Source organism: Cyprinodon tularosa, unplaced genomic scaffold (genome assembly GCF_016077235.1).
Source record: "Cyprinodon tularosa strain WSP-4 unplaced genomic scaffold, ASM1607723v1 ctg43, whole genome shotgun sequence".
NCBI lineage: Eukaryota > Metazoa > Chordata > Actinopteri > Cyprinodontiformes > Cyprinodontidae > Cyprinodon > Cyprinodon tularosa.
This window is the reverse complement of record NW_024039152.1, coordinates 1790844-1816332: the sequence shown is the minus strand read 5'-3', so window position 1 is coordinate 1816332 and position 25489 is coordinate 1790844. Positions and strand designations below refer to the sequence as shown.

General features: G+C 38.8%; 1 protein-coding gene across 2 annotated transcripts in view; it reads right to left on the bottom strand.

Moving 5' to 3' along the window:
* Nucleotides 1-456: 456 nt before the first annotated feature.
* LOC119792735 (stromal membrane-associated protein 1-like) overlaps nt 457-25489 on the bottom strand; it is a 94336-nt gene continuing 69303 nt past the window's right edge. The window contains exons 8-11 of one of the 2 annotated variants that reach the window (XM_038299496.1): nt 20087-20205; nt 8229-8406; nt 3938-4143; nt 457-856 (exon numbers count right to left, since the gene is read on the bottom strand). In XM_038299496.1, coding sequence (XP_038155424.1) covers nt 728-856; nt 3938-4143; nt 8229-8406; nt 20087-20205 — 632 coding nt within the window. In that variant the 3' untranslated portion in view covers nt 457-727. The remainder of the gene's footprint in view (nt 857-3937; nt 4144-8228; nt 8407-20086; nt 20206-25489) is intronic. The other variant, XM_038299497.1, reaches the window with a different exon arrangement.

Below are 25489 nucleotides of genomic sequence, written 5' to 3'. Positions count from 1 at the left end.
TCTGGCAGTCGTTAACGTAAAAATGAAACATCATTTTTATGAGCCAAACTGTTAATATTTCCCAATTCTGTTTTTTTTTTTTACTATGTGCTGAAATGTTTAATTAAGCAGTTTCCTTCAAACTAAAACTGCTTCCCTTCAATATTTTAGAGGCTTTTTTTATTGAGATAATTCTTCAAATCTGTCGCAGTGTTTGCAAAGTTATATCTTTAATTTACCCTGATGAATGAAAGAAAACAATCGTGTTTGTAGAGGTACAGTACTGGTCAGACAAGTATCTGCTATGTGCTTTTGTTAACTCTACAGAGAGGGTCAGTGGAGATAAGGGATGGGTTAATATACACGCTAGAGGAAAGGGTCAGGTGGGTAGCATAGACCAACAAGATATCCATATCTACTGTAGGTACTTAACCACGATTCACTAACTCTACATTTCTATACCGATAAAGGCTTATGTTAGTGTTGACATAGCAGCTTCCTGCTTGTTATTCTCTTTTGTTGTTTTTTTTCCAGACGATACCAACAAAAGGAGAGAGATCAGAGGGGGGACATTTTGAAAATGAGGAACACACAGCTGCCAAGCTTTCTTTTCCTTTTTTAGGGCATTGATTCTTAATGTCATTAAAGCAATGATGTGCATCAGGAGAGTAAATCAGTCAGGTTGTCTGGAGGCAGACTGTCCCCCCCCCATGTAGGACCCCCCTATATCCTCTGCAATCACTTCCTGCTATTTCCACAGCTGAGTGCTGAGGGTCTGGCCCGAGGCTGGTGCTGGCGATGTGGACCAACTGGTGGCAGGAGCGCCTGCTGCCATTCCTCCACCACCCAAAGCCATGCTGGACGTCTGCTGAGTCATCTGGGAGGGGAAAATAAACAGATGACCATTTTTAAAGTAAGCAGATATAACTCAGGTTGTTTTAAGACCTTGTCTGAAAAAAAAAATTCACTGTTTTTCCAACTGTTATGCATAAAAATATTCTAAATGCTTTTATTAAAATGTTTACAAAAAATTACACACTATCTTTCTAAAATCATTTCTATGCGATAAACATCGATACATATGTGAAGCAGTGTTAAAAAGAAGTGGAAATCTGGACTGTTTTATAAACTAATGAAAATGATCTATGAATACTTTGCTTTAAAAGACTAACAAATGATGAGACACTGCAGCAAAATGTGGAGCAGACATCTAAAGCTTTACAGGCATGTGCTTAAAAAAATTACATCATTTAATAAAAGTTACATCTTTAACTCCTTTATTGTCCAATGTATTTCCTAACAGATGGTTTTCTCTTGAATCAATTGAAATGTTAGACAGCAGCGCAATGGAAAAGGTAAGAGAGTGAGTCAGAGAAAACTCTCTTCAGAAATTACCCAGGTCTTGTGTAAAGAGACTTTAAACCATAAACTTTATATATCTTAAGACCACTAACTGGGTCATGCGTAGCTGGGAGCAAAATCAGTTTCAACATGGATGTAGGTGTTATTCGGCGGAAAAAGTATCCCTCATTTTATTCCTTCGCTTTATAGAACTTTCTTAAGTGTCTGAATTTTTCTGACTTTTCCCACATATTTCAATGCAAACACAACTTAAAGAAAATTTTCACACTTTTCCTTTGGTAAAAAAAAGCCTCATTGGCTATTTGATGACACTTACAGCTCTGCAAAAAACTTAAAGCATCAAAGCATTAAAAGAAAAGAAATCGATGAATTTAAAAGAAAATGAAAATTGACAATTGACTGCAGTTAATCAGCTGGCTGCAGGTTAGTCATTCTGCTTGAGCAGAGCAGATAGCCTTAATACTTTATGCTTATAACAAAATATTAGAAAAATATTACAAAATATTTTTTCTTCTCAGTTTAAAATAACCAACACTTAAAATATTTTTTTAATAAACTGTGAAATTGCAGCATACTTACTCAAGAGTTACCAAACTGTGAATATCTCCCCAGCTGATGTCATCTCTCCATTCATCCCTATCGTCCAACCTCTACATCTCACACCAGTGCACATCCCTGGACCCGAACCCCCACCCAACATCCACTTTCCATTCTGTCTTATCTATTATGCATGCACAGCGGTGCAGCCTTGCTCACTATCTGGTCATCTGAGAGCTGTAGATAAAGGTGTGTGTGTTTGTGAAGGAGAATCTACATGTGTGTTCTATCTGATATATTCTGCACAAACATATTCATAACTTCACATACTGTGTACTTGCATGTGTAGTTTTGTTGGAACCAGTCTGACACCTATAACCTCATTGCAAAGAGGAAAGAAAGCAACAAGAAATCCACCTTTGCTTTGTAAATCATGTCAGGAAAGACTTTTTTTTTCAAACCAACAGCAAACTCAAAACTTGGTGAACATCTGGCTTCTTTCTTCAGGTCCAGAATGCAAGATGGACTGAAACAGTTTGAAAATCTCTGCAGAATAAATTGTTTATTTACCTAAACATCTCTTTTCACTGGTTCAGCTCATTCTAAATAATGTGCCTTAACCCCCCCATCTTTAACTAAACCTTTGCATCATTTCACAGGGCATGAAAAAGCTTCTGAATTTCAGTGTTTGTCAGTTTATGTCAGGTTATCTTCCTCCCTCAGCTGCCAAATCAGACAGCTCACTTCCAGCTAATGGATGGAAACTGGCTCTTTATCCGAGCTGCTGAAGGATCTGATTTAAATCCTCACTCCATGCTGACAGTCAGACACTTTATGATTTCAGTTTTAAATTCTCATTACTAAGATTCTAATTCCAACATCATGGCTGCTGCATCCTTCTATTACTGTCTTGTTAAAGGATTTCCCCACATTTACTAACTCCTACCTGCCCGCGAATGTTAGTCAGTGTGGAAATATCAACTCTTCTCTGATGCAACACATAAGTCAATATGACAAGACAACACATGCTCCCTACCACAGCCTCGAGGTCAAGGGTCAGCACTCAGTTTTTTTTTTGTTTTTTTTTATTGAATCCAAACCCAGTCTAGATTTGTTTGGGATCACTGTCCTACTGGAAGTTCAGCAGTCTTCAAAGCATTTGCAACCAGTTTTGATAATCTAGCTGGGTTCATCATTTAATCCACATGGAGTATTAAACCAGAACCACCATCAGCAGACGCTAATTTCTTCATCCATCCAGTTTGACTCCATGCTCCCAGCCACAGAGAACAATCAGCTAAATTTTAGCTCATCTGACCAGAACAATTTGTGTCTGAAGATCTTTGGCTTGTCTGTGTGAGCAGCTTGGTTGGTCCTTTCCCAGACAGTTCTTTGGTATTTTGTGACCAGTCTAAGCTGTCTTTTTTTTTTTCTTTTTTTGACACATGTAAGTGTTTCAAAACAAAAAATATTTGGATAAACTATTTGGCTTCCAATAAGTTTGTGAAAATGCTAGACATGGTTCCAGACAGAAAAGCAACAATTTTAAGTTAACTCCCAAAATTGTGTCAGAAAGAGAGCTCAAATAAGCAGTATATTACATATGGCCAGTCATTTTATATCAATCAAAGATATTGGTTTTCTTCCATTCTGAAAGTAGAAACAGTAGCATAAAAATCCCACATATTTTGGTCAATTTAAATCGGATATAAGTATCAGACTATTTCTTCTGGTAAAGGTTTAGTCTAGCAACCAGTGTGTTATATAAAGCAAATGGACAAAAGTTAGAGTCTACAATTCAGCATGGACAAATAAACAAAGGCCTCAACTGTAAAGGTTAAAACAGCAGATTAAAGCTGCTGCTGTGCAGAGGCTGAGGGGGAAAGGTTCACCCCACACTGAGCTCTAGAGAATAGAGAGGATGACATTAAACAGGTCCATACATCACCTGCTAGGACAAGCATGGCCAAACTGTGACACTGGATTTATGAGATTTTAACTACTAAAAAAAAGCAAAGGTGTGTTTCCTTAGAGACTGGATCAGTGTCTTGACTCTTACCTGGCTCATGTTCCATTGGCCCTGCTGCTGCTGCTGGCCTGGCTGCGTACTGCACATATTCACCATGTAGCTGCCATTGGATAGAGTCATGCCAGACATCACCGGCCCTCCACCCATCATGGTTGTGGGTGAGATGCCTCCAGCCACAGCTGGGGAGAAGTTCTGTGGATTGAACTGCATCTGAGGCTGGCTCATGTATGCCCCTGCAGGAATAAACAACATCAACCAAAACATTAGTGTGAATGCCTCTATTAGAGCAGCAGATTTGAAAGTTTACTGCTGTAGAGCATGGAGGTGTCTAAACCCACTACTAAAAGTAGAAATCTTAATTCAGTGATCTCATTGGGAAATGATTTCTAACCCCTCAGTCTGCAGCAGAAAACCACATCCCACTAAATATGATATGACAGCATGTTGACAATGTAACCGGTACAGGAGAAAGCAAAGCAGACATGCACGGTGGTGGAGGGGTGATAATCTGGGATTAACAGCCCTCTGTATATGGGTTCATCAGCACAACCCCTCAAACCTAACCCATACATGTGGATAGTTTTGTTCTTTTTGCTCAATAAACAACAGTTTTTTATATACTGAGTTTAGATTCAGATCATTTTAGAACTAGTTCAGGTTAAAAAATGATGCCCTGACTTTGACTTTCATGCGTGTAATTCATGATAAAAGCCCTTTATCTGCATTTCCATCCCTAATCATCTATCGATCAGTGCAAGCAAACAGGACTATAATCAATAATACCTCACATGTTCTTCATTTAAACAGTAAATCTGCTGACTCCAATCCTCCATCGCACACAAAACACAGCAACAATGTAATGTCTGCACCGTATGGAGAGCCGCCCACATGCACACAGAAACGGCTGCTGACACTTCAAGTCTTCACATCTAATAAGTGCGAGATGAATCTGCAGACACACCGTGCTGTTTACCGCTGCGCTGGGAATCTGCTGAATGCAGCAGGGAGCAGAGCTGGCAGCAATTCTGCGCCCTGACCCTCCATCTGACACCATCCGCCCTCATTTTCAACATGCGCCACTCCTGTGAGGTATGTGTGTAGCAGTGTTTTGATATGCACCTCCTCTTTTAAACAAAATAAACAGATATATGGCTGCCATGCATCCTGGTGCATAAAGCGGGGAGAACAAAGTATTTAGAAACTGCTGAATTTGAAGGTTTTCCTACTTGCAAAGCATGTAGAAGTTTTTTTTTACAAATACTTTTCAAATGTGACGGAATTTAAGGCATATATAAAGGAAATGAGGCATTTATTTGATTTTAAATTTTATTACATTAAAAAAAGGCAAAATTTGATAAATGCTACAGAAACCTTTGCCGTTTCTTGTAGTTCTTGACAATCCTTGCCCATGTTGCAGCAGAGATTTATGACCACTCCTCCTGGAGGTCTTCTCCAGAGCTTTTAGGTTTAAGGGATGTTACTCTGCACCTTCAGCTCCTCCAGATTTTCTATTCAGGCCTGAAGGCAACTCAGGGACCATGAGATGCTTCATATGTTGCCCTGATGGTTTGCTTCAGGTCATCATGGTAGTGATCAAATACTTGTTCTCTCCACTGTATCAACTGCAATCTTACTACAGTCTAAAAAAGCTGGAAAGAGTCAAAGCTAATTGAGGCTGGAAAATTATTTTCAAAGACATCTGATCTTTTACGGCCCTTGTAATAATCGATCAAACCAAACCAAGTGTCTTTTTCTAAAGGGAGGCTACAGTCGATGTACATGAAAAGGTAACACAGCCGTTCAAATATAATGAGAACTGAAAAAAAGAAATCAATGAATTTAGCCGCAATCTATTCTTGGAAGTATATTTCATAGTGTGAAAAATAATAGACCCATTAAGTGAAGTGCCTTTAAAAGTCCGCTGTCTATGAATGTTGTTCCTCTCAGAAAACTGAGATAGAAACAGTTTTATTTTTCTCCAGGGACAGAAAGAACTGTTGGTTAGCTTTAGTGCAACTGCAGCACTGGAACCAGTAGGGACAGTATGAATTTCCAGTTACAGTTTAAGGATGGCATGGAGCTAATCTCCAGTACAAAAAAAAACATTTTCTTTAAGACAAGGTAAACAAAGTCATATTTTGTAGGTACAGCATAAACTGAGGTTGATAAACTTAACCAGACATTTCTATTTAAGAACTAATTCAGGAATGGCAGTGAGTCTTGGAACAGAGAAGACCAGGGAACTCATTTCTGAAATATTTTATTGATCCCAAAGGAAAAGAACATGTAAATGCTGTTGTAACTCATATAGCATTTGTTGTTTAGAGGGTTTATTTAGTGTCTGGGGAACCATCTTTGAGGCCATGTAGTTCAGATAATTTTCTGCTGAAAGAACCAATTGCAATCTCTTTCTCAAGTTATGCCACAGGACTTGAGATTTTTATTTCAGAAATCCCACAGATCTCTAAGACATCATGATGCCACACATTTTAGTTCATTTCTCACTGAATTAAAAAAGACAGATGGTCCCACAGCATCACAAACCATTTATCTAGCTTACTGTATCAGTGGGAATGAGGTGCTTGTCTAAACTTTCTTTGTTTTATACTTCATTCAATTTAAGATTTTTTTGCAGAAAAGTTCAATCTTAGTTTCATCTGACCAGAGCAAACTTTTTAAGTTTTTAGTATTTAGCAAACATCATAAGCTTAACTAATATTCTTCCACAACAAATAGTTGGTATTTAGATTGCACCTATGGTTGCCATGGTGTGGTAACACCAAACACGATTCCAGTGAAATTCTTTGCTCATTCATGTGCTGTTGCTTACTTGAAATATTGCAAACAGTTTGCATGTCCAAACAGGAATAACACTTCACAGCATCACCAAAGAAAAAGAGCTTCCATCTCTTCCAGGGTAGAGAGTGCACCATAGAATCCCCGGGACAGGCTCTAGAGCTTAAAGGGAAATTATACCGGCTTTTTGAAAAGCCACCAACAAACTTCTAGTTAGAATTCCTTACTTCATTCTTTGAAAACATTATTTTTCCTATTCTTCATTGTGATTAAAAAAAAAAAAAAAACTTTTTCTCCAATGGGCTCTTTCACTCTACCTCACAACAACATCTACTGCCTGGTTGGCGCAAAGCGAATTGAGAGAAAAGTTCAATTTTTATAACTACAGTGAAATTATCAGTGCACCCACCACAGGATTTGCTCTATTCGTGGTGTCCTACGAATAGCTTAGGTCCTGAATGCACCTTTACATAGAGATAACATGTAAATCCCTCCCGCTGAGGGAGTCATTTGCATTTGGAGTGAAAGCCCCATTATGGAGCCTTAACTCCCTTACCGTCCTCACTCACTGTGTGTGGCAGCATGAGAACCATGGTACCTCACTCATTCCTGTTCACCATTTATTACCAATAGTTATAAACCTGTGTTTATTGATTGAACATTTGCGATGGTTTAGATCAGTAACTCTTTTTTGGTTCAAGGAGATTAATTCACACGTGTGAATAAGACAGCAGCATGCTTAATTGTCTTTACTGTTTTAAACGGACCTTATATTATATAATGTCACCTTTTAAAAGACAAAAAAAAGACAAAAAAAAGTGCTTTAGTTACATTTTATTTCAATAAGTATCAGGGCCACCAATAAATGTGACAACAATTTATTTGCAAAGGAAAATTCCCTCTTAATGTGGCTCTCCTTTGATTGAATAAGTGCACGGCTACGAAAGACAAGGAATTCATTTAAAGTTATTTCTGATAAGTTTGATTGTTTTCCAAAGCCTTGAGGGTGTTGTATGAGTATCTGTTAAACGTAAACCAAACCAAGTAGCATCTAAATCAAAAATGAATAAATTGCATATTTAAATTTGGACATAAAAGTGGATTTTAATGTATATCGTATAAAATAAACTTTTTAATTAATCATCTGTAGTTTTTCACATATAGTGTAACGTGGGTGAAATGAAATGAGGTAAAATAATGTGGTTTCAGGTGGAATCTGCTGTTCTCTGCAGTATTGTTCTGTATTCTGAGGCTTCAGAAAAATATAAACTCTTATTCCAACAACTTCCATATACTTTAGTTGTTTGCAGTAGAAACCTGCAGCTTTACAGACCATATACTGAGTCCCTATAAATGCAGCCAGAGTTCAGAGAAAATTGATATAAATCCTGTAAAACTCACATGCATTAAATGGTTCAGCCTGAGCTTTGAGGTGTAGAGAGAAACAATAAAAGTCAGCTGCCTGAAAACTGGGTAACAATGACTTATCAAAAAAAGATGGTGGCTGCATGAAAGCGGCTGATACCTGGTCCTGTAGCAGGCCGTTGTTGGCTCTGTGGCTGATTGCCCACTGAGCTGCTGCCATACAGAGACAGGATGGAGTCCTTAGATAAAAGCTTCTTCTCCTCCACCTTAGGGGCAGCAGTGGTGGAGGAGGAGGAAGAGGTGGGCTCTGCCTGGGAAGGTTCTGCACTGCAACCAGACTGGAAAAAAGAAAGATACAAGACAAAATCTACAACAGTTCAGGTTTAAAATAAAGCATGTTCTGCTTTAATTCTCATGAATGAGTCCAGCTTCGGCCAGAGTGAGGGTCCTGATCTTGAGGAAATAAGACATTACAAAATTTCCTCCTGCTTTTTTATTTGTTTTAACTTGCGTTCATTCTGAGTTATATGAAACTGGTATTGAAGAGTAGCTAGATTATTCACAAGAACAGCTGGATTTGCTTTATTCAGTAAAGTGTGGTTCCACATCCAGCTTCTAACAGGCTGAGACGCTAGAAGAACCCAAACTGAAAAAAATAAAGATGAATGTATTCCTTGTTCATTTTTTTATCATTATATTTAATTTATGCAAAGAAATTTGAGGAGACAACAGTTATTTCTCATATTTTCATTATTGGTTTTAAGTAGTAAAAGGAATGATACATGGATTTAAAATGAAACAGTAAAAATTGATTGGTCTAACTGATTTACAGTTCATGTCGGATTTATTTTATGGGCTGCATAGATTTTCTTGTGCACTGAAGAATGCACAAGTAGTGCACAATTGTGCAATTTAGAGGGAAGATTGGTTTTAACAATCAGTTTCTGCCTGACTTCATCAGTCTTTCATATTATTAAAAAACAAATGTCCCATAATGGATTCATCAGTTCATGAAGTAGGTATTAGACTGCTCTATCAATATATTGCTACAGCAATAAGGTTGGGCTCTGGACCCATATTATGGGTCAAGTCCCATATCATTCTACATTGGATAAAAATAAAATATTAACAATGAGGCCCCCAGAGTATATTTCTGGTCATCTGTGCAATTTAGGAAGACAGCAAGTATCAAAAATCTCCCTATTTAGCTCTCCTCTGGATGAGCTGTTTTGGTTTCCCACTCCATGTACTCCCAAAGGCTGTGTCCCCACAACCACCAACCATGACAACCAGTCAGAGTTTGTAAAGAGAGCTTAGGAGTGTGAAATAATATTTTAGATGAATGTCGTAGCTTGACAGATGGGCTGCTACAGTTCGCTCTGGACAGCTTATTTCCCCTTATGACATCATAAGGGGAATGCTTTTCAAACATAGCATTTTGAGTACACCTTAGCCAAGACATGGAAAAAAAGCAATAATAGAGGGGAAAGGTTTTTTTCATTTGTGAATTTCATTCATTTGATTAGCGTCACCCTGCTGTTTGTACTTTTGAATCCTCAGGAAACAACAACTACCTAATTTTCTAACTTGACATTTCGGTTTCTAATTAACCTATGGATTTTTAATTAAATTTCTTTGCACCTTAGGACTACTTTAAATACACCTATTTAAAAAACTGACTTATTTCTTATTTTTAACATTTAGGGAGGTTCAACTGTTTTTGTCCACTCAGCTTTCCATACCCATAGAGATCTGAATGTTTTCCTTATCTCAGCCTACTCAGACGAAGTGTCCTGAATATCAAATAATTAAATACATCTTTTCTGTTTCAGTACTAATCCCCAGGTGAGCTCAGGCAATAACTATTTTTGACTGTAAAAACTCAGTTCTAGTCATAGGAGAGAAAATGCTAATAAAAAAGGGTAAAGAAAGATGAATAAAATGCAGCAGAAAGAAAGAAGGAGAAGCATTGTCACTGCTAAGTGAGATGGATTATATTAATTAGGCTGTTGCAAAGAGAGGCAGACGTGAACTGGATCAGGCACATGCAGTTACACTCAAACCTATTCCCATTTATAAAAAAAAAACAAAAAAAAAACATAGAGACACATTAAGCCTAATGTCCAGAGGCGAAAATGGCCCAGGTGTGTTTGAGAAAGTCTCTGTTATGGGACGAGGAATTGAGGAGGCGGGAGGAGGCAGCCGGGCTTCATGAATAACACCAGGAGAGACAGGTTGATAAACAGCTTCTCCTGCAACACACTCCCTGGTGAATAAATGTACTGAAATCAGCTTCCAAACATCCAAGACTGTGATGTCCTCCTCTGGTTAGCAGGCAGCGTTGCTCCCCTCCGTCTGCCCATCCAATGACAGGAGGAGGGACGGAGGAGATAAGAGGTGGTTCAAAACGTAAAGGGGAGGGAAAATAGAGATTAGCGAGATGGAAGGAAGTGTGGTGAGAAAAGATAATAAGTAAGAAAGAATGATGGATGGAGGGTAGTAAGAGACAAACATAGGAAAGGACAAGGATGAGCAAAGAGGGGCAAGAAGATGGAGTGGATGGAAGGGCGTTGATGCCAGAAGATGCAGAAACCTATCTAAGCACGCATATGGTATGCCCTGCGTCATGCAATGCCTGTAAAGGTGAGGCAGGTGTTCACAGAGGCGAGATGGAGCTCCCTATTTATAGCAGCAGCACATTAGCATGAAACGTGGTCTTGTTTAGAGGAGCAGAGAGACATTGAGAACAGGCAGCAGGAGACCTTCTTCTGAACCCTTTACATCACAGCTCAGCCGAGAAGCTGAGCATGTCTCTTCACAAAGCTAATGGATATCTTTAACAGGGCTCACCCCCACCTGTTTCACATGTGCATCAAAGTGCTCTCTACTGACAGAGCAGGGTGAAACAGACTCATCACTACATCTGAATCACAGTAAGAGGACAATCACCCATGCAAATTGGGAATTCATTCTAGTAAAATTGGTGATAAACTAACAATCCTCCCTACATTTGTAGACATACTGATCTTCTTTTGTTTGAAGGCGTCCTTTCACCCAGACACCTCTTACAGAGAACATGGGGCATTCGCACGCCAGCCGAAGGATGTAGTCCCTCCAAGGGGTCCTGGACTGAACCCTGACCTCCTTTCGATTTGGACCTGCCTGGAACATCTCCACAGGGAAGCATCCAAACATCCAAGCCACCTTTAGCTGATACTGAATCAGATGTCAAGGACAACTTACCAGCTCCATACCCTTCCTTCCTCTAGGTGAGTGCCAAGCCACCCGACAGCAAAGCTAATTTCAATCGTTTATCTCCATCAGGTGAGGGTAGAAATGTAGACCGATCAGTAAATAGGGAGCTTCTCCTTTTACTTCATCTCACTCCTTACCACTTCAGCCGTGTGCAGCACCAACATTCCTTCCTATATGCCGTCTGTTTGGATCAACTAGGACATTTAGAGTATTTGTTTCTGCTAACATGTGCATGTTTGTGTCAGAGCAGTTTGACACAATAGGATTTAGTAACGCCCATTCAATGAGAAATGCTAAATTAATTTAACTTTATTAATCTCACTTTGGAGAAATTTACTTTTAACCCATCCTCTTAGGGAGCAATGGGCTTCCATTGTGCAGCGCCCCCGGAGCAATCAGCGGCTAAGGGTTTTGCTCAGAGATCCAGAGTGGCAGTCTGTGGGAGTGGGGCTCGAAGTCAGAACCTCAGAATTCCATGCTCCATGCCCTAACCAATAGGCCACCACTCCCCAAAAATGGCAACAGGACCCAACCTATATGAAGTGCTAGTGATACCATCTATGAGGCCTCCTACAACTGCCTGAAATCACTTTTACTGCACTTATAATTCAGAGTTTTCTAATGTGGAGCAGACATACAATCTGTTAGGCATCCCATTTATTTTTTTAACAACTAATCATATCCAGATTGGATCACTCTTTCTTTCATCTACTGTATTTTACAGTATTCTTTTCAAAGCCAAAAAAATAAATATCAAAGTGCATGTTTGGAAAAATAAGACTGTTTCACTTTTTCTCACCCTTTGCCACATACAGGCATGCAGAATCTTGTTTCTGTGAAAGCAGCTGCTAAAACTAAATAAGTTCCAGCAGCCTTTCACTGCCTCCACCATCTGTGATTGCCAGACACTCCATGAGCATTAGCTCTTTTTGCAGGGAAAGAATGGCAGCGCAATCAGGAGATTCCTCGCCAGCACTAAGCAGGTGGCCAGCGGTGCAGGATGCTCTGGCACATCTTCCCAACCACTTTCCTAAAGGAGCCGAAACTCACACAGAGCACGTCACTCGGCTGCTTTTCTCGTCTCCAGCTCACTCAGACCAGTTGACAGTGAAGCGAAAGTATCCTCCAAATAAACATGAACTCCATCCACATTGTGTGTGATGCCTTGCAGGGCTCCTAGCAGCACATTCTGTAATAGAAAACCTCTCCAACAAGGCTCCATTCTTCTCACCCTGTGTTTGTGCTGATGGGTGCAGCCAGAGCACTGAATTACTGCTCTGACAGCCTTTTCCTCACTGTCGCTATTCATAGAACTCTACAACCAAACACACACATACACAAGCTTTCTCATCATGGCTTGAAAATACCCATGCACTCCCCTCTGATAGACCATCTGTGGCTGTAAAACTATGCCCCTTTCAGTGTATATCTGTGTGTTTTGAAGCAGATTTGGTGCTAATTTACTGAAAAACAAAAGCAAAGCTTGCCGTGGAGAAACCAAATTATGGAATGCCAAAGAAGAGCAGCATGAAATGGTGACAAAAATATATATAAACAAGGAAAAGCAGATAGGCGACTCAAAGACAGGAGAAATAGAGGCCATTCATCATCATCATTTGGGCTCCTACCCCTAAAAATATTAAGATCTCAATAAGTCATCCTTGCTCTCCAATCGGCCTGCTGATCCTGTCTTTACCAGTTGGTTTGGTTTGCTTCAGGACTGCAGACTGTTGCCAGAGCTTACTATCTATTTGTAACAATTACATATTAAACGACTGACTCAGGACGAAAAAAAATTTAATTCCAGCAATATGAATAAAACAAAAATGATGCATACATAAAGCAGCTACAGAGATACTATAAAAGGAAAGTTTGTTCATTTTGAGTACAGTCATGCAGAAAACTAAGTACAGCCGTGCAGGATAGAAGGTGAAAAGTAGGAGCCAGCTAATACCTATCGAACAAATTATATTCGCTGATTAAACACCAGCTGGTGTAAACAGAGTATACAAGAAAGTGTTTTCCTACCGTTTAAAGGCTATTAGTAAATTATCGCAAAGAATGAGCTGGACTATTGAACTGTATTTTACTGCTGTTCTGTATGTGCAAATGCAATGTTTCAAAATGGTTGTTACTTTGCAAGTTTTGTGACAAATAGTTATCCATTCATCTAGATTTTTATTACATACCCTTAAAGGGGAACATCGGTGGTTTTACATTAGGCCCTTGATTTAATGTTATTACATCATGTTCTACTCACCCGTATTAGTTTTGTGTCATTTGGAGCCTTTCTGAAGATATTCGGTTAGGTTATATCCAAGTAACGTCTTCCTATGGGCAACGAGTTGAAGGCACAAACTAAACTGTTCATAATTTATTCTTTATGGTACGCCAGCATTCATAAAATGTGAGCAAATCACTGTCCCCAGACATCCGTGGTTATATTTTTTATATTTATATATTTTTTTAAACAAAGCGGCGTATGTAGGACGTCATCCGCGTGCCGGACTGGAGTTGTGACAGGCAGCCCGGGCCACAGGCGGCTACGCTCTACCCCTTCATTCGGCTAGCTAATCTGAATCGTTCAATTCCATTTCGAGAGCGAGATCATCTGTGGTCGTAGCACTAGACAGCTTCCAGGCATGTGAGTAAAACTAACAGCAGTTCAGCAGACAGGAGGAATGAATGGTAGCCGGCGCGCATGGATGACATCATACACACTCCGCTTTGTTTAAAAAAAATATAAATATGAACTAGAAAATTTCTAAAGAAATTTTGAGGGGGGCCACCTACTGCCCGTCTGGGTAACTGGGCCAATACGGCCCTGGCAAGTGACATTGGGGCTCCCCAGACCAACTGCTTACGCCTTTGAGGGCTGCTGAGGGAAGGAAAGAGGGCTAGGTCATGGGCAAAGAGAGCTGTGTGCCACTTGTGCTGAAATCTGGGAAATAGACATGCACAGCATATGATGCACAAGGGTAATATGGGTTGTCCATATTGAACCGCAGTGGGTAAAGCGCAGTTGGCGGGCTCTGCCCGCCTGCTAAGAGCCATTGCAGTGATGAAATCACCATTGGCGGGCTTCGCCCGCCTTCTAAGAGCCATTGCAGTGATGAAATCACCAATGGCGGGCTCCGCCCGCATGCTCAGAGCCATTGCAGTGATGAAATTACAAATGGCTATGAGCAATATGCCAGAATGTATGAGTGTGTATAAGGAAGAGGCTTTTATTCTGTAGAGTCCCTGTAGTGTTATTTTGAAAGTCTATCATGGATGTGCATCAAAAGATGGGTCATGCCCAGCAGTGATATAGAATCCATTTCCAAATGTTAAATCACTGGTTTTCCATGTTATTAGGTGAATAGCTGCTGTATTACAGAGTAAATGGGAGACTTTTATTGTGAAATTTGCTCTGGGGTGTGTTTTGAAAAGGTCACTAGAGTCTAATAAAAACAACCTGGAAATGTTTGGGTCATAATGTTGAGCCATTTGCATCAATTACTGCATTAGTATAATCTAGAGGCTTTTATTTTGTAGGGTCCCTGGAGTCTTATTTTGAAAGTCCAACAGAGTTGTGTTTAGAGAAAATGTTCAGACCCAGCAATGATAGTTGATTACTTTCCAATCGTTAAATCACTCTTTTTTCCATGTTATTAGGGCAGTAGATGAAGATGAAATGGGAGGCTTTTATTTTGAAATTTGCCATAGGGTGTGTTTTAAACAGTCTCCTAGAGTCTATTCTCTAAAATGGGGTTGAGTTTGGGTCATAATGTTGAGCCATATAGGGCAATAAATATATGTAAAAAATATAGAGGCTTTTATTTTGAAAGGGTCCCTGGAGTCTTATTTTGAAAGTCTATCAGTGTTGAGTGGCAAGGGAAGTGTCATGGACAGCAGTCATATAGTATCCATTTCCCAATGTTAAATCTGTGCTTTCACCCTCCATTAGATTAATATGTGCTGTTTAAAACAGCAGAGGTAAAATCTGTTTGAAGCACGGTTACCTTGACAACGCTTAACGAGCCTGTCAGTGACAGAGAGAAAAGCGCAGCACTATCGTTCCTTAGCTCTCAGGCTTTTTTGAATGGGAGGAACAGCTCCGAACAAACGACTGCTGAGCAAAAACCGTAAAAGGTATTTGAAAAATTCTTTCAGTGAAAGCAACATCTATCCTTTGTCTCAGACTGGGGTAACCTTCATGTCTGTAGGTCTTTCACAACCCAAAACGAAGCACAAACAAAATGGCTGATCCCACCTGCTCCTCCCTTTGTTTTAACTGCAGCAGCTCCTCTCACTCACCTTTAAGCTGCTAAAGCACCCCTCCGAACAAACGACTGCTGAGTAAAAACCGTAAAAGGTATCTGAAAAATTATTTTTATCTAAGCAACAGCTATATCTTGTCTTCAATTGGAGTAACTTTCATGGCTGTAGGTCATCTACAACCTGAATGGGAAGAGAAAGAAAAAGACAAAACGTTTTCTCACACCTGATCTTCTAATTGAGCTAGCTGCAGCAGATCCCTCTCACCTAGCTTTCTGGTGCTTAAAATGTCCTCCGAACAAACGACTGCTGAGCAAAAACCGTATGAGTTATTGAAAAAAAATTTTCACCGTGAGCGTCAGCCATCCTTTGACTCCAACTATGCCAACTTTGGTGTATGTGTGTCTTTCAGAACAATATTTATGACGAGTTTAAAACACATACTGTCAATCGTTTTTCTCCTCTCTTCAGCTCCAAAACCAATGAAAAACGGCTCTGATTTTGATCGACTTTAGGTCGGTCTGGAGGGTTTTTAAGGAAAAGTATTAATCCTACCGTAATTACGAAGACATTGTGTGGGTCCAGAGATTTCAGTCTACAAACTGACCAAAAATGGTGACTCTAGCTATAAATATGTGGCCGTGAGGGCGAGTTTAAAATGTTTTTTGGTCTTAAAAAAACGGCTGCCTCACACTCTAAATTTTCAGTTGCTCCACTCTAGCAGGCAGGATTTTGCTAAAACTTTGTGGCGCTTGAGGTCTGATTATACAAAAACCGTAGCAGTTATCAACATACCGTCTTCAGTTTTAAATAGACGAAGGATTTATCTACAAACTGAGCTATAAACTGTTTTTCTAGGTGAATGTATGGTGACACAGTGAAGTGCTGTTTTTTATGCTTTTTTTTGCTCTCCCCATTCATTTCCTATGGGATTTTTTTTGCGACGTTTTCGCTAATAATTCGCAAACCTTCGGACTAATGAGAAAGTTATATACAAGCACACATCACCCCATTGGTCCCGACGCGTGTGCCAACTTTGGGCCCGATCCGCCAAACCGTGCGGGACTAGTTAGGTGCCGAAGTTTTGGTGGCGAGGAGAACTATAAGCTAGTATAATACGCGGAATAAATATGTGAGATAGTAGTAGGTGGGCCATGCCTTCGGCATGTGGCCCCCCTAATAATATAACCGTGGATGTCTGGGGGACAGTGATTCGCTTACATGTTATGAATGCTGGCGTACCATAAATGATAAATTTATGGAACAGTTAGTTTGTGCCTTCAACTCTTAGATTATGAACAGTTAGTTTGTGCCTTCAACCCGTTGCCCATAGGAAGACGTTACTTGGATATAACAAATCGGAATATCTTCAGAACAGCTCCAAATGACACAAAACTCATATGTGCGAGTACAACATTATGTAATAACTTAAAATCAAGGGCCCAATGTAAAAAAAAACGGTGTTCCCCTTTAATATATTACATACTGTACATCCCCAACTTATGTCACCGTGTCTATTCTCATAAAGATTTCTCCTTATGTAGCTATTAAATGGAACTTTCCCAGTTCTCCAAAATATTATCTGTTAACAGGACTTTCTTTCAGATTGTTCTGGAAGTAATATATAAAAAAAAGAAGAAAAAAAACGTTCTTACAGTTTCTTCCACTTGTGCGGAAACTCAACCATGAAACCCGGAAACAAATGATTTGCAAATGCAGCTTTTTAAGGGAAAGTGTGGGCTTTTGGAAGCAGAAGTATTTGTAAGCTCTCGGAAAAATTACTGCAGCAGTCCAAAGGGTGAAAATATTTAACTAAAGCCCCCCCCGGGTGTGGTAACACATATTTTATGAAGGTCATTGTAGTGTTACAACATAAACGATAGCATAGATCCACCCTGGATCTAGCCTAGTTTCCTTTGTTTGTGCGTATGACCATTTCTTTAGCTTCCTGCTGCGGGCTCCATAATGTGCATTTAATCAATTCTAATGGAGGGTGCATGGCTGAGCCTGTGTATTTAATTTAATCCTGCGTGGAAACATTTTCACCATAAGTTTGTATGTTTAAATCGCTGTAAAATTATTAAGCCATTGAATTAGTCATGAAAACCTAAATTTTAAAGACATTATGGCCTAGATGAGAGGATGGAAACCATCGGAGGAAGCTTACAGTGGGCATTAATTTGCCAATAATAGGTTAATTAAAATAAATTTTTTTATTTCTAAATGTCTCATCACTTCAGTTCCTCCTCGCCACAATAAAAATAGGTTTCAGTTTGAGGCAGGAGGGAGAGAACAGGAGGAACGAAAGGAATAACATTAATCCATCTGGGTCTAAATAGCTGTGATCACATTTTTTCAGAACTGACAGACGGCAGGGCGTGTCTGTTAATAGCTGCTGGAATCAAAGGGTTGAAAGCTCCCCTTTCTTTAAATCCCTAGCTAATCAAACTGCATTGTTGTGATTAGCTGGTTGTGTGAAAATGCTGCAGAGTTATCCACCTATGTGTTTAATCTGTGTCTTGCTGTAGAGCAGGAATATGATTTGAAAGGGGAAAAATAGAAAAAAAAAAGAGAGGCAACAAAGAAATTAAAAGGGCAGTGACTGACAATAAGTCACCAGTTCAATTACATCCAACATGTCTCTTCTTCCATCTAAGCAGAACCTATTAGTTTGTAAAAGTCACGGGTTACATACCAACAAACAGGGAAAGCTAACCTTCACACCGAGGCAGAGGCAATTACTGGTCCCCCACACTGAGAGGCAGCTTGGAGGTCTTTGCTTTAAATGTTGCAGGAAATGTCAGTGAAGTACATGCAACTAGAAAGGGCTCAGCCAGAAGAAAAAGGAGGAATTAATCAGTTTTTAATAAAAAAAAAAAGAAGATCAAAAGCCAGACTAATTTCTGTTTGTTTAAAAATGTTTTATATTTCATAAAGGGGAAAGAAAATTCGACTAAGTAAAGTCACAATAACCATCTTCTTGTGTTAGCCATTATTAACTCCAAAAAATTAGAGTCTCATCAATCATGCAGAGAAATTAAGCTGTAATGAAACAGTTCCCCAGAATGTCAAGAACTTCAAGGTAAGAAGCTCAGCAGCGGGAAGAAGGTACAGTGAACTTTAACTCCTCCTCAGAAAGGGGGCTACCGAAAATGTTTGCTGGACAATGGCTGCAGATGAGTGCGAGTGAAGCTGTCCGCTCTTTTTTTTCCATGACTCCTGTGTGCCTATATCAATACACATTGTGAAACAAGGCTGAATGGGGTTTCTTTCTATGACAAAGGCTAGTAAAACCCTCCTGCAATATAGGAACAAATAGGTCCTTGTCTTTCGATTTCTAATAGAAAATCAGAACACTGAACTTTACTCTGTGGCTAGAAAACCTTCCAGCTCCTTAAAGATCTAACTTTAAATGTTTACATTGGCACTAAATTGTAAGGCTTGAATCCAGCTCTTCAAGCTCCAATGCTATTTTTCTGTCATACTGGTTACATAGTGGCTTCCTCTACAGACCACTGTCCATGGAAGATAAAGCAGTTTCTATGGCTAGTGAACAATAATAAATGCTTAAAAAATATCACCGTTTCACTCCTGAGCTCCTTCCATGGGTAAAGCACATTGCTTATTTAAATGCTTTATTTCTTTTTTGAAATTCCAAGTGTGCCCCGATTGTTATATACACATAAAATATTTGCTTTGTGTTTCAATACAAACATGTATAGGGAAATCCTTGGCAGAGTTTTTCTCTTGACTAGATGAAGATTACAGACATGGAATCCAAATACAGCTTATTCAGGGTACAGTAGCAGCCATTCAAAATCTCCCCACTTTGCCTGATGGGTCCTTGGTTTGTCCCCTAAGATTCCTTTTTTAAACATCAGTCTTTGTACTAAAATATTCTGTCATGATTTGTGGACATTAAGACCTAAAGAGAAGCACCTTCACCAGCTGCCGTTTGACTGGGAAAGCCATTGGCAAGTATGGCTTTTAAAATACCCCCCAAAAACATTAACCTTCTATAAGTGGATCTGTCCGTCCGTCCGTCCGTCCATCCATCCATCCATCCATCCATCCATCCATCCATCCATCCATCCATCCATCCATCCATACATAATATGCAACTAATTTAAATAATACTTAATGTTAAAAGAAGCTTTGTTTCCTTGGTGATCTTGTGACGATCTTGATCAATTCTGTGACCTGTTCTATAAAATGTTCTTTTTATTTTATGTGTGTCTCCCGCAGCTCTTCACTGTTAGAGAAATCGACACTTTTTCTTGAAGGACGCCGGTCAAATCAATAAAAAAAAAGATTTTATGACAGTTCTCTTTGATGCGGATCCTTGGGGAGTCGCCACGTGCCAGAGACACGGCTGGTTTGTGAATATGCTTGTGTGTGGGTTGGGTTGTGTGTGTGTTTGTCTCTGAAGACTCCCTCAGTTGCAGCCTGTCTGAGGTGATAAGCAGCTGCTGAAAGTCAGCTTGTGTGTTTTTTTTTAACTACCTGATCATGCTTTGTGTTACTGGGGGGCAGAGGATTGGAAACCATTGGTCCAAACAGATCCAGTTCTTTGCCGACAGGTGCCGTTCGATCAGAGCCTTTTCCTTCTCCCTCTGGAGCATCTGGAAAAAGGAAAACTGGAATTAAAATGTGTTGTTGTTTTTTGCACATTTGTCCCAAAGCTAGATGACTTTAAAGGAGACGGCCCACAGGGGGACATCCAAACAGTGGCGATTTCTTATTGAATACTAGGTAGGCTAAACCTCCCTTGTAAATTTTTTGTAAAATTATTGGTAAAATATATATTGTCAATCTTCATAAATGTACTCATTAAATTGCATTAGTTATGCTCTAAAAGGTGCCTAATTTCATAAGTATATGAGAAATTCCTGTTGAGGCTTGAGCCTCAATGCTGATTGGCAAACATACTTGAGTATTTTCGACTGACAGTGGCCAGACTTTCCTCATGGTTTTCCCCATGAGTCGAACAGGAAAAGTGATCATTCAGTCAGAACAGTCGTCTTCTGCAGAACTCCTGCCGTGGTTTCTGGAGGTTATTATTTCAAAGCGCTTCACAACAGCTATTTTCACCTGTTGTAGCGATGTGATTTATGCCTTTCAATATTTGTTAGTGCAACGTGTGATGTTTGGATTTAATTAACACCATTGAGCCTCCCTTGTTTTCCGAGAGCAGCAGCCAAACACCTGGTAATGTTGGAAAAAAAGCTGATAAAAACAATATTTACATGTAATCCCAACTACATTCGATTTAGAGACTGTGGGAGGCCTCTGCACCAGCAGTGTCCCACTGCATCCATAGCAGATTCTTTCAGTTTCCAGCTGTTTATGGTTTCTATGTGGACATTCTTCTTTATGACTGAAGCTTTTGTTATAGTGAATTTCTCAGTCTGTTTGAGAATAAATTCAGTTATATAATGATGAATACTAAGAATTTTTTTTGTGCGTGGTTAAAACTGGCCAAGCTATTAGCGAATATTAAGTATTGACTATATAATTATAAATAAAAGCCATTATCCAGATCACAGCCTTGAAAACATAACAAAAAAACTCAAAAAGTTAGTTTTAACCATATTTTAGTCAGTATGAGTAAGTTGCCATTTATATCAAATTATTTGTACAGTGCAAAGGACGGTTTAAACAACATGGGGAATGATAATTTATCTCAATTGTCCTGCATCCAGGCTATCACTTGTCAATAATACACTAAAGTTGTGTGGATAAAGTGTCCCTAATGCCCACATCTGATCTATATTTATAGAGCCTGAGATGCTGAAGCCCACAGAGCATGGTAGGTAGGTTATTTTTCTGTTTGAAGTTTAGTTTAGTTTTATTATAATCAATGTGTCCTCAATCTGCACAGATATAACACCTTGCAGGAATCTCCATCCTATTTAAGAAGCATCTATTATACCACACACCCATAGATCATGACAGACTGCTACTTCTGTAACACTAAAATGAGACTAGGCTCAATTTCTAAACTCTAGAATCACTACTGTGTACTAGCTGAATCCTCTCTGCCTTGCAGTCTATTGGCAGCTTGAAATAACTGGTTACCAAGGGCATATCTTCAAGGTGTGTGCTGCTGGTAAAGGTAAAAACAAAGAGATGGTGGCACTGCTGCAGACAGACCTTGGTATGTGGAAACTTTTTCAGGGAAATGATTGCTTAGAGTAACTTCTTAAAGGGCAGGAATGGTCCTGACCCACTGGAACAAAGTATTGCCTAAAACACAGTAGTGGCAGAGGGAGTTGCTACAGCCAGGGGCATAAAAATAATCCACAAGCCTGCTCATCTACATAGTTCAAATCAAAAATAAATATTTACAGTGAAATGAAGACAATGCAGATAATCTATAGTGTATATACAAAACTTGTAAAATGTTTTAGAGTTAAATCAGACTGTTTTGAAAACAGAATAGTGTTAGATTCACAGAATAAACTGTTTGTGAGATTAACATCCAACAGTATTTGTTTATAAAATGCATTTAAACACCCCCGCTGTAATGTGCTGTGGGATGGGATGAATTGTTGATATTTGATATCAAACTGCTATCTCATACTGACTCGCTCATCCTCATGTGTCCAGTAGATTTCCCAGCTCTATAAATATTTGAGTTTGTTGATGCTACTGGCATTCTTAACCTCCATCCTGCCTCCACCAGATCACTGCACAGTGGGCTGATGTCACTTCCTGACTGTAGGAAGAATCAGTTTCCTTACACGTAGATTGGGACAGGATCGTGGCAGACATTTAGGCAGAGGAAGCTGTCCTATACCGAACTTGATTAGAATGATGGAGTGCTAAACTATTTGATTTAATTAGATCTTGAATAAGTTAAAAGGAGGATAAATACCTGCATTGCAATAGATTGTTCTAGTTTAGCCATCCCCTTACTCTATGACACAAATTATAACTAGAGCATGAAATTTAGTTTTCACATTCTGCCGTGAAGTTCTTTAGGACCAAAGCCTCTGGGTGGTGTTGGAGGCTACAGTATAAGTTCTATATCAGAACTTAACATTTCCTACAGTTTACATTCATATTTCTGTTATGTCACCAAACACAACCCAGATATGAGGAGTTCTGAAATGCAGTAAAAGATAATGATATGTGAAGTGTACCGTAAGTATTACAACTAAAAAGGAAGAGTGTATAAAAGTATGGAAATAGGAAGTGCAGGCTCTGTGAAATATGCTTAGTTTAATAGGAAATTCTCTTGAGTACATGGCGAAACACAAGAGTATTCACACTTCCCAACTGACGGGTAATAAAAGTCCAGACTGTGCCGAGGAAATATTTATCACCCTAAGCCTCCAACTGACGTCTGTGCGACTGACAAAAAGCTGGCTGGTTGGGTGGATTTATGCCGAAGGAAGACAAATTATTATCCTTCTTCCTGCTTCCCCAGAAGGAACTGAAATTCTTCAGGCCAGGTAATGCTTTTGCAGGGTTGAATAGTGCAGTGAGCCAGAGCTTATTGTAGCAATAGATTTTATCCTTGGCTATTTTTGATTTTTAAAAGTTCTCTAAAATTCTATAACCGTCTTTTCTAAATCTGCTGATATGTTTCCTATTTTGCAATGGTTTTTGTAGTATTGATAAGCTAGTATAAGTCTATCATAAATCTATTATCATATGAGGAAGTCACAGACCTTTAGTGGCACATAAGGTCCCACCACAGCTTTTAAGTACTGTATGTGTGTGTTTGCATGGGGGAGGAAAGGTGTAACATTTCCAGTTAGAAAGCATCCAGAGGGAGCAGGATGCTTTTCCCAGGATATCTTTGTGTACTTTTAATGAGTGTCTTAAAATCTATCAATAACAGTACAAGCATAAAAGTGTTAGAGTGATTGCTGTGAGGTGTGCTAGATCTGTCACAATAAGCAATCAATCAATTAAAAGCTTGATGGATTTAAATGAGTTCTAATTTCTATTTAGTCTTGTTTGTTTTCCTTGTGTCTTTTTATTCTTCATGTTGGTCCTGTAATTGACAAAAAAGAGCATTGCAAAAGGGTGCTAACTCACAGAGAGTGTACTTAATTTAATCTCTAAAGACACGCTACCCATTCATTTAATTGATAAGCAACCTTTAGAAAAAAGCAAACATTTGACACCTTGTTCGCATTCCCTGGGTTCAGATACGTCTAATTTGTTCTGTAGTTGTAAGTTTGTGCTTTCATTAAATACCCAGTTTTGCCCGTTTTCCCTCTCTGAGTCTCATGATTATTATTTTTTTGTGCAAAATTTTGCTAAAGGAAAAACAATCCATTTTAGTTATTATTTTGACTGTGTGTGTTTTTATAATCCATTTGATTGCTTTTGGGTTTCTTTGGTTATTATTCAAGTGCATTTTTGTAAAAGTAGTCGAGTTAATTGTTTTTTTTTTTTTGATAATTGAAATGTCTTCCAGTTCCACTGCTAAGTGTTCTTTAAAAGCTTAAGTATAATTGTCTTTTAGAGAGAATACTTGCATTATTATGCTATTATTACACAGTTCTAAAATGAACTCCAAATAAAAATACCACAATTTCTATTTATTTTCAAGCAAAACCTGTCATTATGAAAGGCTGAACTGTGGCTACTGAAGCAAACTGCAACTCAGTGAGCATCAGATCTACATGTCAGTCAACTTAAAGAGCAACTACAGCATAAATAATTTCATTTTATTCCCTCAATTAAAAAATCTGTGAGCTTTCCAGTATATTTTATTATAAACAAGTATGCAAATAAACGGATTTTGTTTCAATTATTTACAAGACAAAATCATATAGAACTATATTAAGTAAAAACAAAAAAACAAAAACAAATCCCCTTCCAAAATATGCTGAAATTATATACAAAAAAAACTAAAAGAATGTCAGCAAAAATTTGAATAAAATGCAAATATTTTTCTTAATGTTTTTTAAAAAAATTTCATCTAGTACAAAATGTATATCAAAACCAATTCAAATTGAGCCTTTTTCAATCCTACAGTTAAAATAATTTCTAGTTATCTTTACATAAACAGTCACATTTGTATAATATCCACTTTATCCAGCTATAATCAAAAATCAAATTTTCTTAAAAGGTCCAGTGTAAATAACAGACGTGTATTGTTGTGTAGAAGTTGAAAAAATACCTTCCAGTATTGCAGGAATTTACTGTCATACAGTCGATGATTCATGCAGAATTATAAGAAATGTTTGGCAATGGAGAGGATGCTGTTGCTGATAAACGTCTAATTAACTAATTGTCCTTTTTTTACTTTATTTAAACAGTTCTTATCAAGCATCAATCCTAAAAAAAAAATGTCTAGGGTCCACATAGATGCCCCAGTCCCCTATTAGGAGGGGGACCATTGAGTCTTAAGGGTGCTAACCTTATGCCGCTGTGTACATTTTTACATTTTTGTGAAAACCGCTTAAAGTCTGCTAAATGTGAGCAGAATAACTCTTAGAGCTACCTTCTACTGGTTGAAACATTTCCCATTGTGTAAATGCTAAAATGTCTAAATCTCAGCCCTCCATTGAGTGTTGTTTGTGTGTTCAAATAACTGCAAACCTTGGAACTAAAAGTCCATGTGTTTTTACTATTGATGCTACCATTTATCAATGTTTGTATATATGACCACTACAAGTCTTACAATCAAAGTGATGAAGGTTGCGATTTCCAAGTACATATCCACCCCAACGTACTATCTCACTCTGACTCAATGTACTGATGCAAATCAAGGCTTGGATCTGCAAAGATCAATAAATACAGTTTTTAAGGTCAGTGTCTAATAACCATTAGTCAGTGCAGTACATACTTTCTCTCATCCTGACCATATCTACGCCTAAGGCTGGTATTGCTCGACATACATACGATTCGTATGGAAATGAGACACACAGAACACAGCGTTTG